At 38.9% G+C, this 13426-nt stretch overlaps 1 protein-coding gene and 1 long non-coding RNA gene across 6 annotated transcripts in view; one reads left to right on the plus strand and one right to left on the minus strand.

Annotated features, from left to right (window-relative positions):
- Positions 1-13426, plus strand: part of LOC119654374 (RNA polymerase II elongation factor Ell) — a 224997-nt gene that overhangs the window by 137917 nt on the left and 73654 nt on the right. For all 5 annotated transcript variants that reach the window (XM_038059727.1, XM_038059730.1, XM_038059732.1 and 2 more), the window contains exon 3: positions 666-713. In XM_038059727.1, coding sequence (XP_037915655.1) covers positions 666-713 — 48 coding nt within the window. The remainder of the gene's footprint in view (positions 1-665; positions 714-13426) is intronic.
- LOC119654375 lies at positions 12004-12797 on the minus strand. Its single transcript, XR_005249817.1, has 3 exons — positions 12574-12797; positions 12314-12489; positions 12004-12104 (listed from the first exon to the last, which is right to left on the minus strand). It is a non-coding gene; the product is annotated as an uncharacterized LOC119654375 (long non-coding RNA).

The raw sequence follows: 13426 nt of genomic DNA on the forward strand, positions 1-13426 counted from the left end.
GAATTTTAAATTATTATGCAAGCTCTCAAAGTTTCCCTTGTAGGGAAACATAAAACCTTTTATACCTGAAGCGACAGGCTTCCGGTTTATGACTTGTTTTTTGATGTTCTTTTGACGCTCTTGGGAAATCGGTTTCCCGGAACACCATGCACTGCATGAAAGTTGCCTGAGAACTCTACAAGAACGAAGTATTCTCTAAGATGGCATGACTGAACTCATTGAGATGTGTCACTGAGGTTCATCCTAGAAAATGTAGTAATCTACCAGATTTTCTGCTTTGATTTCTTCAATAGGACAAATAAGGTTACCATTTAGCCCTCAGTAAGGCATAGTGTGTCAACCATGACTACGTGCCATTGTACACGATCCGCCGAAACGCGCCTCAACTCCTTCCAGGACTTTCCAAGATGCTTACACTAGTCCCCTACTCCTTCAACTGATTGACATTTCTAAATCCAGTGCATCAAATTCGAGTTTCGGTTTGGTGATATTTTGTTTGTTTTATCGTCTTAGATTATTTTAAGTTTAGTCAGGCTCAATGCAAAAGAAGAAGGAGAGGGATTTAGATTACGGACTTTAACTCATTGAGTCTACATTTTTTAAATTCTGAATCTAAGCGTTGCTTTTTAACCAACAAGTTAATAATGTTTCTTTTTTTATTTCAGGGCAAACACAATTCACAGCCAACAATACAGATTGATGGAAATAGCGGGGTAAGTACACAAATAGTGTTTATTTCTTCCGAAATAAATTATCGAATTGAAAACAGGCAGCAAAACAAAACTTCTGGAAAGTTATTTATAATTTGTTTTGATGATATGTTCAGTAGGAATGGTATCGAACTTCCGATCCTTAGAAACAAGGACATCAACTGCAAACGTGGACCAAATTCTAAATATTTCTCAAACAAACGTTCTTTTATTTCTAGATTGCTTTCATCTGAAATTTCAATAATATTTGGAGGGAAAATTTCCTTCAAATTCGCTTGAGGATATTTTTATCCTAAAAGTCCAGTGACATCTTCTCCTTCTTAAATTATAAAGAGAAATCGAATACCAATTACCTCGATGATATGTGGGACGCTTGCTACGTCACTACGTTTTGTCCGTGACATTGCATTCATTCTCCTCGGCAACCCACACGACCTCAACAGTTTTCTTCTCGATAGTAGTAAGCAGCGAATGCTTTCTGCTCTTCCCGGAAAAAAAAGTGCGATGTCGTCGATAGCGTTGGCAGCAACGCACGCTACATTTATTGACAAAGCAGAATGGAATGAGGTTAGGCCAAAAATATTCGAACATAAGTAGGGAATCATCCGAAAGACTTCGACTTGCTAAAAATAGATCTATCACGGCGACAGCGCCAGAAGAAAGCTAACGCTGTAACTAGACCTCGGGATCCTGGAAGAAGGTAAATTGTAAAAGTTCCAAGGAAACATTCGAAGTAATCAGGAGATGCTCCGTGTTGTCGACCATGACTGGTGGAACGGGGCAAAGATAGAAACTAGCAATTCAATCCTATTCATTTTCATTCCCATCATTTTGTTTTACCTATTCGACATCGTGCCTGGCTTCCTTTGTCTTGCGACTCACCATCGTCGAATGCTATGTGGGGAAAATTCATCATGTGGTTGCCTGCAGACGACTGATTGAGGAAAATTCCAATCGACCCACACATTTTTCCTGAATGGAGAAAATTGAAAATGGAATGTGTTTTTCAACACGCCACGACGTGAAACAATGGCCCCACAGTAAGGTTTCCTTGGTTGCAGATACTTTGCTGGGACGGACGTATCTGGTTGTGATTCTGTGTGAAGATTGTACTTTTCTGGGTTGCGATGACGTCAAAATGTGAAGAAAGGATATGCATGGTTGGACCTTGAAATTGGTAGGCTTGGCGGGAATATTCAAAGGAGTTTTTCTTGGCGCTGGGTCAGCGCATGTTGGCTCCTATTTTTAGACTTGGGAGGATATTAGTGAAAGTTTCCTAGAAATCTTTCTTGGAGTTCGTGACACAAGGAACGTTGCTTCTTTTCTAATGAACAGAACCCTTCCTAGATAATTTACTCAGGGTCAGTTTCATCTCGCTGCTATAAATATCATTTCCTTATTTTCCTGAGATGTTTTCCTGAAATAACCAAAGCTAATGGACGCAATGGGAAAGTATAATTTCTTGTCGCTATGAATTCTTGGCCATTGCTATCACTTTTGTATAATTTTCATTTTCTCACGTAGACTGCAACCGCTGCGATTTTGCTTACCCCTTTACCTCTACTTTCTCAAATTATTCGCCCAGGAACCTGAATAGATATTCAGTTTGCAAAAACCTTCGTTCGAGGAAACTTAAAACGTTTTTTCTCGATGAAAGGAAGACATGGGCGCGAGAATCGTCTAGCAGGTGTAGCGGTTTATTGCATTAGCGATTATGGCGTTAAAAATAGAAGTTCTTGGCCACTAGATGCATCTTAATAATGACGATGCCGAGATAAGATGAAAGCTACTGCCGCTGCCGCTTCTGTCTATGTAGACTTGCGTATGATTCAAAAATAGATACCGGTCGCCGCAATTGATGTATGTACGTGAGCAGAAGATACAGTCCGGAGATTAGGTTCGTACGTTGCACGGTTGTGTTATCTTTTGTTCGAATGAGAAAATTTCTAGAGATCATTCTGAAGGCTAAAAACATGAGAGATTATGAAGGCCAAATTTACCGGATTGTTTGCATAATAATATTTTCAGAATAGAAATTGTGAATGTCGGGGTATAATTTTCTAAGTTTTTCGTTGACTTTGAAGCTTGTCCTTGATGGCGAAGTTTTGTTGTTATTATTTTCATATCTCCGAGGATAGTGGACTGCAAGGTGAAGCTAATACTTAACCCGAATAAAGCCCGATCTAGAAAACTAATTTTTGATTATTTTCGGATACAGATTTGTATATTAGTGACAATGTGGATTTTGGTTTCTGCATCGTTTAACCTCTCCGGATTGGGAACATAGAGTAGCGTCTTCACATGCATCCAGAAAATCTCCTTCCTTCCACATAAATGAGAAAATGGGCAAATATGAAGCCTTCAATTGTAATGCAGCCGCTAGTGATCAACAGCAATCTCGATTTCCGCCTAGGATCGGGCAAAGGTGAGGGTGTGAGCAATAGCCAATAAACGAACGCCCAATTTTAGAGGCTGTGTTATCGGAATACTCCCGGAAACGCTAATTTGTATTGTTCTGTTCTGGCGATTGGGTGTGGTATGTGCTTGTTTCCACGATTGTGAAAGAAGGATGCTTGTTGGTCGTATCTAACTAACTACAAGGACTATCCTAAAAAATCCAAAGCTTACTCTCGTCGAATCGGTTTGGAATAGTCTTTTCCCAAAACAAGTGTTTGGCCCGTGGTGAATAGGTGGACCTTGTAGTAAGGGGCCTGTCACATCTGTTATTAGGTTGGATCAGATGTTTAGCCCTCTCTGTTTTCTTATTGCACTGAGCCGAATTCACATTTTCGCTTGGTTTTTATTGGCTAGTTCTGTTTGTATCATTCACGCCTTTTCTCTTTCGTGGACTATCATTTTTTTGACGATGCTTTTTTGGGAACCGTAGAAACCGTAGTTTCAACGCACAGACCTTTAGGGTTGTACTGTATTATCTATCCCCTTTAGGCGATCGGCAGTGTACATGGATTCGAACCCGGAGAACGATGTTTAAATCGCTGACGTTGTTTTAATAGTCGCGCAATGGCGGATCCTCTCACTTATGCTCTGCATTCCTATAGGTATTTGAATTCACTATCGCTATCGTCAGAAATTTAAAAAATCGCCTCTGCCCTTGGAGCATCGTGACCGAAACGGTTCGCAGATGTTAACAGTCCTTTTATATTCGTAGAAGACAACATGTGCGCGATTTATAACCAGCGTTCACACAACAAATGAACAGAGTATCCAGTCAAAAGGTGCGGTTCCGTTAGAGTCTAATGCTTAGGATTTTCAGATTTTCCTCGGTGGGTGAGAAGGTAACTCAGTCCTTAGCTTTAATTTGTTATGATCCTAATGAGATTACTGAAACGATCTTCCGAGGAGGATTTTCAACATGTAGGCAATGTGATATTTTAACCATATCCTAAAATGTTTTCACAGGTTTTCCCTCAGGGAAACGTGTTGACTCGAAGTCTAAAATATTACGTGGCTTCGTCCTGTTAGTAGGAACATTTCTTCCATGTTTTCCTGCTATCTTCTGTCCATCCCCTATTTTCTAAGTCGGACGCACAATCCTGGGTGCCTCCAAAAACTTCAGGCCCGGCGAATTTTCTTCCTTGCCTCAATTGGTCTGCTTATTTTCGTATAATAGGTGGTAGTGGAGCTGGTTTGATGTATCTTTATATTGGCCACAAAAAACCCTCTAGTTATTTCATTTCACATTCCATAATTGCTTTAGAAAAACTTTCAGTAAATTTCTTTACTTCTAAGTTGCATATTAGCCTGGACTACTGCAATACTGTATCTCAGCCTGTAAGTGTAAAGGTCCAAAAAGTATTTACATTTTGCAAAGAACTTCTTCGAGTTCTGTATTACATGATGCTGGTTGAAGTATTCTCTGCAACATTCCGATGCATGTAATACGGTAAACAAGAGTATTTGTCATCAACCGACATATATAATAGAAACATTCCTGAAATTTCACAGTTGACAGTATTCGAATGTATAGTTGTATCTAGGACGCGGGGACGTCTCTGTAATATTGCGACTTGTGGTTCCCTTCAGGGCAGAGGTAGCTCATCACACGCTGCCTCACCTTTGCCCAGGGAGCAGCCTGACCTCAAATCCTTAAACAACACTTAGATGTACCTTGGCCGGCTTGGGTGTCAATTTACTAGGTAGTTTTTGTCATGAATATAATTCATACTTGTGTTGTGAATTGTATATAAGGGGCATATTAGGCTTTCAGGACAGAGGCAGCGTCTGATGAGTTATTTCTTCCCTGGGCGAAACCGCAAATCGTCTATTGTTGTATGAACTTGGGGGCTAGCCCAGAACAGAGAGGTTTCTTTTCAATTGGTTTTCCATCAAGTGGATAGCCGACTCAGGGCTTCCTCGAATCCTTAAAAAACTTACCTCCTTTGTTGTTGCCTCTGCTGTTAGAGTGTCTCCTTTGGCTTGAGTTATATGTGCTAAGGTTGCTTTGAGTGATTGCTCTGTCTGATTCCCTTCAACAAGTGCTGCTAATTCTACATGGCCTAACTTTGTCGCAAAACAAGCCATTAGGTACTTAACAAAAGATTATACTTTGCAAGTGGAATACTCATCCTTTTAGTACTTTTTGAATTTTGTAGTTTCGTTTCATTTGTATGTGAATTCCATGGGGAGAATAAGGTCTTCCGTGCCAAGAAATGTCGGAAAGTAATTATAAGAGTTCGAAGTCCCTGCAAGCGATTCAAGTCCAGAATAGAGTCTGAAGTTTTTTATAACTCTTAAATTAGGCAGAAAGTATACTTACTCAAGTGATTTAATTTTAAATCAAAATTTTAAAGAGAGATACACAGTCTCATTGTATATTTTAAACATTCACTTTCTTCCTTCCAATTCTTGCTGATTTCTGAGATCAACCTATCGGACGGTTAGGCAACACAAATATCTTAGTTAATGAAAGCAGAAAGCAGAGAAGGTTCAGATCAAAACAAGGACCATCTCGTCTGTTTTACTTCTCACGTGAATATAAATGTGACTGTGACCCCCAATTGCACAACATACCAAGCAGCTATGCCTTGTTTTTTTCTCGATATTTTCAGCACTATCTTCCACTCCGACCTATACCTCTCCAACTTTAATTGATGCAGTGACCATCGTGCTCTTCGCTTTTAATGCTAATCATCCCAGGCAGCACTTTATTTTATATAATTTTTTTTCTTTCAAAAAGTGTTTTTTTCCTTCAAACTATCAAAAGGTTGAATCTCATTTAAATAATTCATTGTTCTATTGATTTTGAAATGTATAAAAAGATACTGAGCTTGGAAAACGATGACGTATCTTGTCGTATTTCTGTCACGTTTTTAATATATTTAGCTGCCGTTTGTCGACATAGCTTTCTTTTCAAGCATATGGGAATTGGGTACATGTGATAGGTGAGAAGATACAAATTTCAATAATTCATGAAAGACCTGGAGAGGAGAACTCTTTGGTATTCCCGAACCGGAGATTCATACTTTGGGGATTAAAGACTTTTTGCTTTCTACTGGTATAATTTGAATGGTTTCGTATCTTTTTAGTGATTCTGGTTCATGCAATCAAACTCTAATAGCATAGGAAGTGGGTGCTGAGAAGAGATGTGGAAAGAAATTGAATCATTTTAACAGTTTTTATAATTTTATGGCTTTTAGAATTTTAATTATTTTTTGATATCGCTAAATTATATTCAGAAAGATTTAATCGTTGCTCTGATTTCCGTGTAACGGTTCAAGCACGCTCGATGCTTTTGAAAATACTCCCTCTGGATTGCCCTATGAGTCCGAAGAAACCATGCAAAGTATGTTTTTATTGTAAATTAACCCATTCGGTTCAATTATTAGCCGGAGTTAATAAACAACAAACACCTTGTACCCTAGGGTACAAATGGCTCCTAAGTTCCGTTTTCATTAGCTTACAATATACGTTTTCGCATAATGATCAAATAAATGAGTATTCCATAACATTGTTTTCGGTCTGACACTGTTCACTTTAAACAATGTTCGTAATAATATATTACAAATCTGAAAGTAAGAGTGTCTTTTCGTCAGTCTTCACCTGCTTTTTTCAATAAGTGTATCTGTTGCAATAAAATATATCAATCTTTGACAGTTTGTATTGAATTTTGATTCCAATTTTTATTTATTTCTTTTTAATTCAAAATTGGAACCATAGAATCGAAATATGAAGTAGATTTCCTTCTTAACCAGCTTTCAAAGTTTGAAATCTTGGCTGGGAAAACGTACCTCGTTTCAACCAAGAGCAAACAATTTGATTAATTTTAGAAATAATTGGAATAATTAACTGAACCCTTTGGTTGGAAAGGTGCTGAGTGCAACGAATAACACCACCAAGAATCATAACTGTGTGTCTTAAGTAGGCCTCATCGCTTGAACCATTTTTTCATTTTCATCAAATGTGGATCGCCTGGATTTAAAATCATACTCCCTTGCGAAGGATTTCATGTCAGCCAGTCTTGGCTTAAAGACTTCCTTGGTAGTTTCTCCCGCACTGGGCAACGAAGTCTGTGCCAGTACCAGGCAGTTTAAGTTGTCCAAACAGACTGCATCTTGAGAAAGCGGTCTACTTTTGAAAGCAGAAATATCGTGGTAAAGTTCAATGTTGAATCCACTAGTGGTGGACTCCATAGGCCCACGCTGTTTATGATATCCAGAGGTCAAGGTGGACATCTCTTACCCCGCAACTGTTAGAGCCAGCAGAAAATATATCAAAATGATTGAAAAATAAAAAAAAATGTCATTCAGATGTACACTAAAATCAGAAGTTACTCAACCAAAAATCTGTCAAACTTGATTTGGCGTCCTTATATCGCCTCTAATTCCAGTAATTACAAGTGAGAAATTAAGCTAATAACAGTAACATACTACAGTAGAATCCCGATAAATCATATGGTCGAGGGACTAACGATCTGGTACGAAGCACAGGTTCGACCAGAGGAATAAATTCCACTTTGTTCGATGATTTTTTGCTACCTTTCGGAGAGAATTCATAATTCTCCGTTCGAAGAAGGACTGTATTAGTTGAAAATTAAATGAGGTGCTAATTTAGCACCTCATCTGATTGTTATTCCATGGAAGGAGTTTTGAAAGGAGCGAAGCAAGTGGGATAATGTATTCTATATCCAGCCTCCAATTATTTTTGGATCCGTCTGCGCCTCGGGTTGTCGTGATGACACATGCCATCTCTACGATTAACGGGTTCCGGACGATAGATTCGTTCAACCTGTCCAGTTGTTGATAGTACTCTTTCAAACTGATTGTTCGCTCCCTTGCTTGGAGGTCAAAACATTGCACCTTTTGTCAACGAAGTCCTGATTTTAAAATCATTTGAGGCGAGTCATCACGCCGGTCACTAGTTACTATTCTTCTCAAAAGAAGATAGTTTTGTTGAAATTTCAGATGCATATTGGAGATGCATACACGCTCTGACAAATTTGAGTTCTTTGAGTTCATGAAAAATCCCAATTTATGTTATAGCTTATTATTAGAGCACTTTATTCAGGACAGGATTACAGTACCCTATAGGAGGTAATGTGGTCACTATTGCGCTCACCCGAGATTATTACGCTGATTTGATTCAGGTAATCATTCACAGCTGAGTCGGCTACTAGCCAACGTCGAATCACGATATAAATTCAACTGCCACCAGTGAAATTTGAGCCGCGACCTTCCGTACGACAGCCTTGTGCTCTAACCGCTCAGCTATCCAGATTGTATATACTGTACGAATGTCATTTATTTTGTCGTCATCGTCCTTGGTGGGTCTTCTTAGTCGAGAAGCCTCTTTGACGTCAAAACGTCTAGCATGATATTCATCCAAACCAGTTTTGGCCTTGCCTTTTTGTAGAGCATCACCACCACATAAGTTTTTCTTCGTAAGTTTGGGAACTTTTTTCCTTCACGAAAGTAAAACATGGCAAAAAATGCAGATCTTCAAATCTTTAAATTTATAAAGCTCAATAAAATCACTCAAGTTTAAACTGTCAGCTGTTAGGCAATATATGACAATCATATAAATGTGAATGACACCAGCTACAATTATGCTAACACCATCAGTTGCAAAAATAGGCAATGACTTTTTACTCAGCCTAATATATTTTTTAAAGTTTCCTAGGAATCTTTATAGCATAGAGCTGAATAATGGAAACTTCGGTAGATTTACTGGATGAATAGTCGGAATAGCCTGACATATTGTACAATTGGTTACGAACTACGTACAAATGGAACACAATGAAACCAAAAAACCTTCCACATGTGAAACATTGGGCTTTCTGTGAAGCCTGTCAGAAATTCGTTTCCATTTGAATTGTTCGATGTATTGGCAGCTTCTTGCGTTCTTTTTGTCGATTGACCCACAGAATTTCTCGGTAAACATATTATTACGGTTGCATTATATCAATTACATGTAAGTTTTGCTCTGGTTTTATCGTCGATGAGTTCCGCTAACGGCTCATTCTCAAGATAATTGGGTAGCTTTTTTCCGTGTGGCACCATTGCCCGTAATTTTTTATAACTATAACTTACACGTCGCATTTCAGAGGCCTAATTTATTTCGTGTGATAATTTTTGGTTAATGTACTATGTAGTACTCACCAGTAGCGAGCAGGTACAATTTGTATCCAAAACTCAATACTATTTAGTTCCCCTTTTGTTCCAGTAGGGTTTTTACTTCTCGACAGAGTTCGTCCTTCCTTGTATAAAAAAGTGGAAATGGCAGACCGTTTTCTAATCTTTAGGCTGGAGCACCAATCCCACGGGGTCCTATTTTAAGGCGCCATTGACATTCCTCTTTGCTTGCTGTTGTTTAGGTGTACCCAGAGGGAAGCTGTCGCGACCAGGTCTAACACGTTGACTATGTCGGTATGTTGACATTGTGCTCCGAAGTTCCTGTTCCTGCATCTAAGAACGGTTTATTCCTTCTGACGGTCTACTTCACAACGATCCAAGCACAGTTTTACTAGAAAATACAAGAAAATTAAGATACATCAAGATATTTTAAACCCTGAAGACAACGTGTTTGTTGGGGAAACATAAGTGCAATATTACCTTAAGTAGCCAAAGAAGAATAAAACATCACAGCGTGTAATTTCGGGAACCAGATTAAAATATTTTTGGCACTTTGACATTAGGGCTTCTATGTTGAACTGATGCGAGGCTGTAGTCGGGATCTATGTCAGAGTTTCGACAGCTGGTAACAAGCTGTGCGTTCCCTAGCCGATTGGCTAAAATATTCCTTAACGGAACATAGATTGGTAGTGTTTAGAGGCATCTTCTCTGCTTTCCCAGTAATACGGTTCGCGAGATACGCAGGTTAGTGCAGCAGAGCGAACATTTAGAGGAATGTCTCTGAAACAGGGTCTCTAATTAGCTACACAGTTATTCTGCTGAAACTGGAGAGGAGGTGAACATGAAGTGGAATTCAGAAAATTTTCAGTCTGAAGATTATGATTGTCTTTGGTCTGGGGGAATTGTCGACAGATTGGCCATACGTACGGAAGATCCAAAGCACTTCTGTTATGATTGCGGTTTCCCAAACGCACCCAAAGCCATATGTTCAAAATGTCGAGTCCCAATTCTAGCATTTGTCATGGGGAAGCTCCTGCTTCGGACAGAAATAATTGCATGGATATTCTGACAACGTTTACTACAGTAACGCAGACGCTGCCTCACCTCTGCCCTGGCAGCGGCGTGACCAAAAGTGGTTACAGGGGGTAATCGATCCTTTATAAATAATCGCAAACATGATATAATTGCCAAACTAGGTCGAAGCGAAATTATTTTGTTTGAGAATTGGTGGAGTCCTAAGTCCGCATCCAGTTGATGTTGGACCGGACCAATTGGGAAAAACTTTCTTACACGTTTGTTGTCTACGGATCTCTCTTTTTAAGCTAAATACCCAAATTTCCGAAGAAATGAGTGACTGTTTGGTCCAGGGCGAATAATCCGGATGTTTTACTTCGAATTTCACTCGGAAAATCATTAACGACGGTCAGTACAAATGGGAGAGATTACGCGTCGATCTCAGGACAGTCGACGGGATTAGCCACTTGACAGTACGAAAAGTGACTGCTGACATTACGTTTTATGATCAGAGGGAATCGATTCGTCTAATTTTTTGAGCAGGCTTGGGCTGGCATATGATTTATTTGCAACTTCAGTTTGTTCTGTTGGAAACGTCAGCCATTACGACATGACGACATACCAGTAAGCAAGCCGCGATGTTGTCGTTGGTCGTTTTCTGTTTTTCGAGCCGGAGAGCTTAAGGTGTACAACTCTTACAACACACGTCATCAATGTCGGTGGTAATGAATCTGAGACAGTTTCTCCCACCGTCGAGAAGTTCCTTTATGCAGAGATTGATCGAATGTTGCCTTTGAGAGTCATCTAGGAGTCGCCATGCACCTGGTTTTCGCCGGTCACCCCTGTCGTGAAAGCTAGTAAAGTGCGTCTCTGCCTTGATCCACGTAATGTGAAAAGTGTCATCCTTTACCTCTCATCGCAAGGATTCTCAGCCGTCCCCGAAGAGAAGATTTATTACAATTCAAGTCGGTCGCTCTATCAGTTCATCATACTATTGTGCTCTGCAATGCATACAAATCATGCAGCGACTCATGGATGTAATCATCCTTGGCTCACTTGTGCCATCAGGTTTTCGTATGACTTGCTGCTCAGTGCAAAGATCTTCGATTAATACTTTTTGCTGACGGTCCTGGTAGATTTTCCGTGTCCGAAAACCATCAAACAACTCCGATGGTTCATTGAGAGTGTGGGCGATATCAGCCACTTGTGTCAAATTATGCATCGCTGACTATACCATATGAAAGACATGCTTAAAAAAGCCTCAGTTTTGCTAGTCTGATGAAGCTATTCGACACTCTAAAAACAAGCCTTTCTTCGATTCCGGTCTTCCGCAGTCCAGATTTCTCCAAATCTATCGCCGTGGCATTACAATGTTTAGAGTAGTTTTATTTAAGTCTTACTTTTTAGTTTAGTTTTTCTTTAGTCGATTGTCAATGAGACTGAAGCATAGTCTCATTATTATACCTACAGCAGCAGAACACCGTTTCAACTAGTAAGTCAAATTAAAAACAGACTAATCAGAAAACAACATGATACAATTCTACCTCACGACAGGCCTTAATCAGATTCAGGCTTTCCCTTCAAACAAAAAGTAAAAGTTTATGCTCGAATCTAATAACGGAAATTTTTCAATCAAAATCTAATCGAATAAGGAAGTATTAATTATATTATGGAATTTACTTTCTCTTACTTGTATGACATAAACTCATATTCTTCCGATATTCACATCATTAACATATTTTCCAGCGTCTCGTCTCAAATTCGCTTACTGCATACTGAGCCGGCTCCAACTCTGAAATTGACTTCAATTAATTCAATGGCGAAAATTCGAATTCACAGACGTAATAAATTAGAAATTTTCATCTATTCCTCTCTTTGGAGGTAAATTGGTAGAAATTTATTTGGAAATTACTTATTAGACCTTTTGGGGTCATTTATAAAATTTTTCTCAAATTTTAAAAAATATTTGCCAGACACCGGTCGCGGAAGTGCTCTGCTTACCCAAATTCCAGCTACATTTCAGACTTGTATAAATATCTTTAGTAATTCTTCAAACGTTCATCACTCCATCTGTCTGTCTGTCCGGCTTAAAATGCAATTCAGACTTTTATTTCCACCTGAACTCTCGTCCTACTATTGCAACCATGTCTCAATTAAATGGCACTTGACCTTTCTTGCTGAAAAGAAGGTAAGACGTCCAACAACTTTGTAATCAGTTACACACTTTTGAAGGTGCCCCCTTGCACATTCACATTGCATACCTCGAATATTATTTTTTTAATCTCTTCTAATCTTCTCCCTCTTTAACGTCCATTTTGGACGTTTTTATAATTCATATGTGTGGATGTTGTCTGCTTTTATAACATTTTCGATTAAAAACTCTCTTAAAAAGCATTACGGAATGCGAGAAAAAAATTGCAACCGGTTGCTTGCGTTTTTTTCTTTGCATTTTTTGCCTTCTTATTCGTTAAATAAAATCGGCTTGAACTACTTTCACTTTTCGGTTTTAGTAAAACTATCGAAATGCAAGTAACGAATACCACAGGCGAGCAGACAATCAAAACTGTTGAGAGTTGAAGTCGGAATCAAAGGGGGTTACAGATTTATTATGGGTGTAGGTTGATGTTAATGGTTAGGAAATATTTGTACGATATGGGTTGGGTGGATTTTGGATTTGGAAGTGATTTCAGGCATTAGAGATTTATATTCAATTGCATTGCAAATGCAATGGTCTAGAAACTGCGCAATAGTTTAGAAACCTCCGAAGTGTGGTTGTCATAAATTTGTGGATGACCCTGGACTTATTCTTGGATTAGTATTAAAAATGTTAACTGCTTTCAGCGGTAACCGGTCCAGACGATATCACGTGAAAGGCAGCATGACATAGGAAAATTTATTGCATAAATTTATGAATATCCTAAAATGACTGAGAAGCATTATTGAGCAATTTATCTTAGCTGGAATTTTGCTACGAGCCTCAGCCAGGGTTCTTATTGTTTACGTGGAAGTGACGCGTAAGATAAAACATTTCAAATTCAAAGAAATTGAACATTATTTTTTATCCACTTTAACAGTTTTTTCTTGACAAACTAGGCAACTACACTTAATTTACTC

This window comes from Hermetia illucens, chromosome 4 (genome assembly GCF_905115235.1).
Source record: "Hermetia illucens chromosome 4, iHerIll2.2.curated.20191125, whole genome shotgun sequence".
Classification (NCBI taxonomy): Eukaryota; Metazoa; Arthropoda; class Insecta; order Diptera; family Stratiomyidae; genus Hermetia; species Hermetia illucens.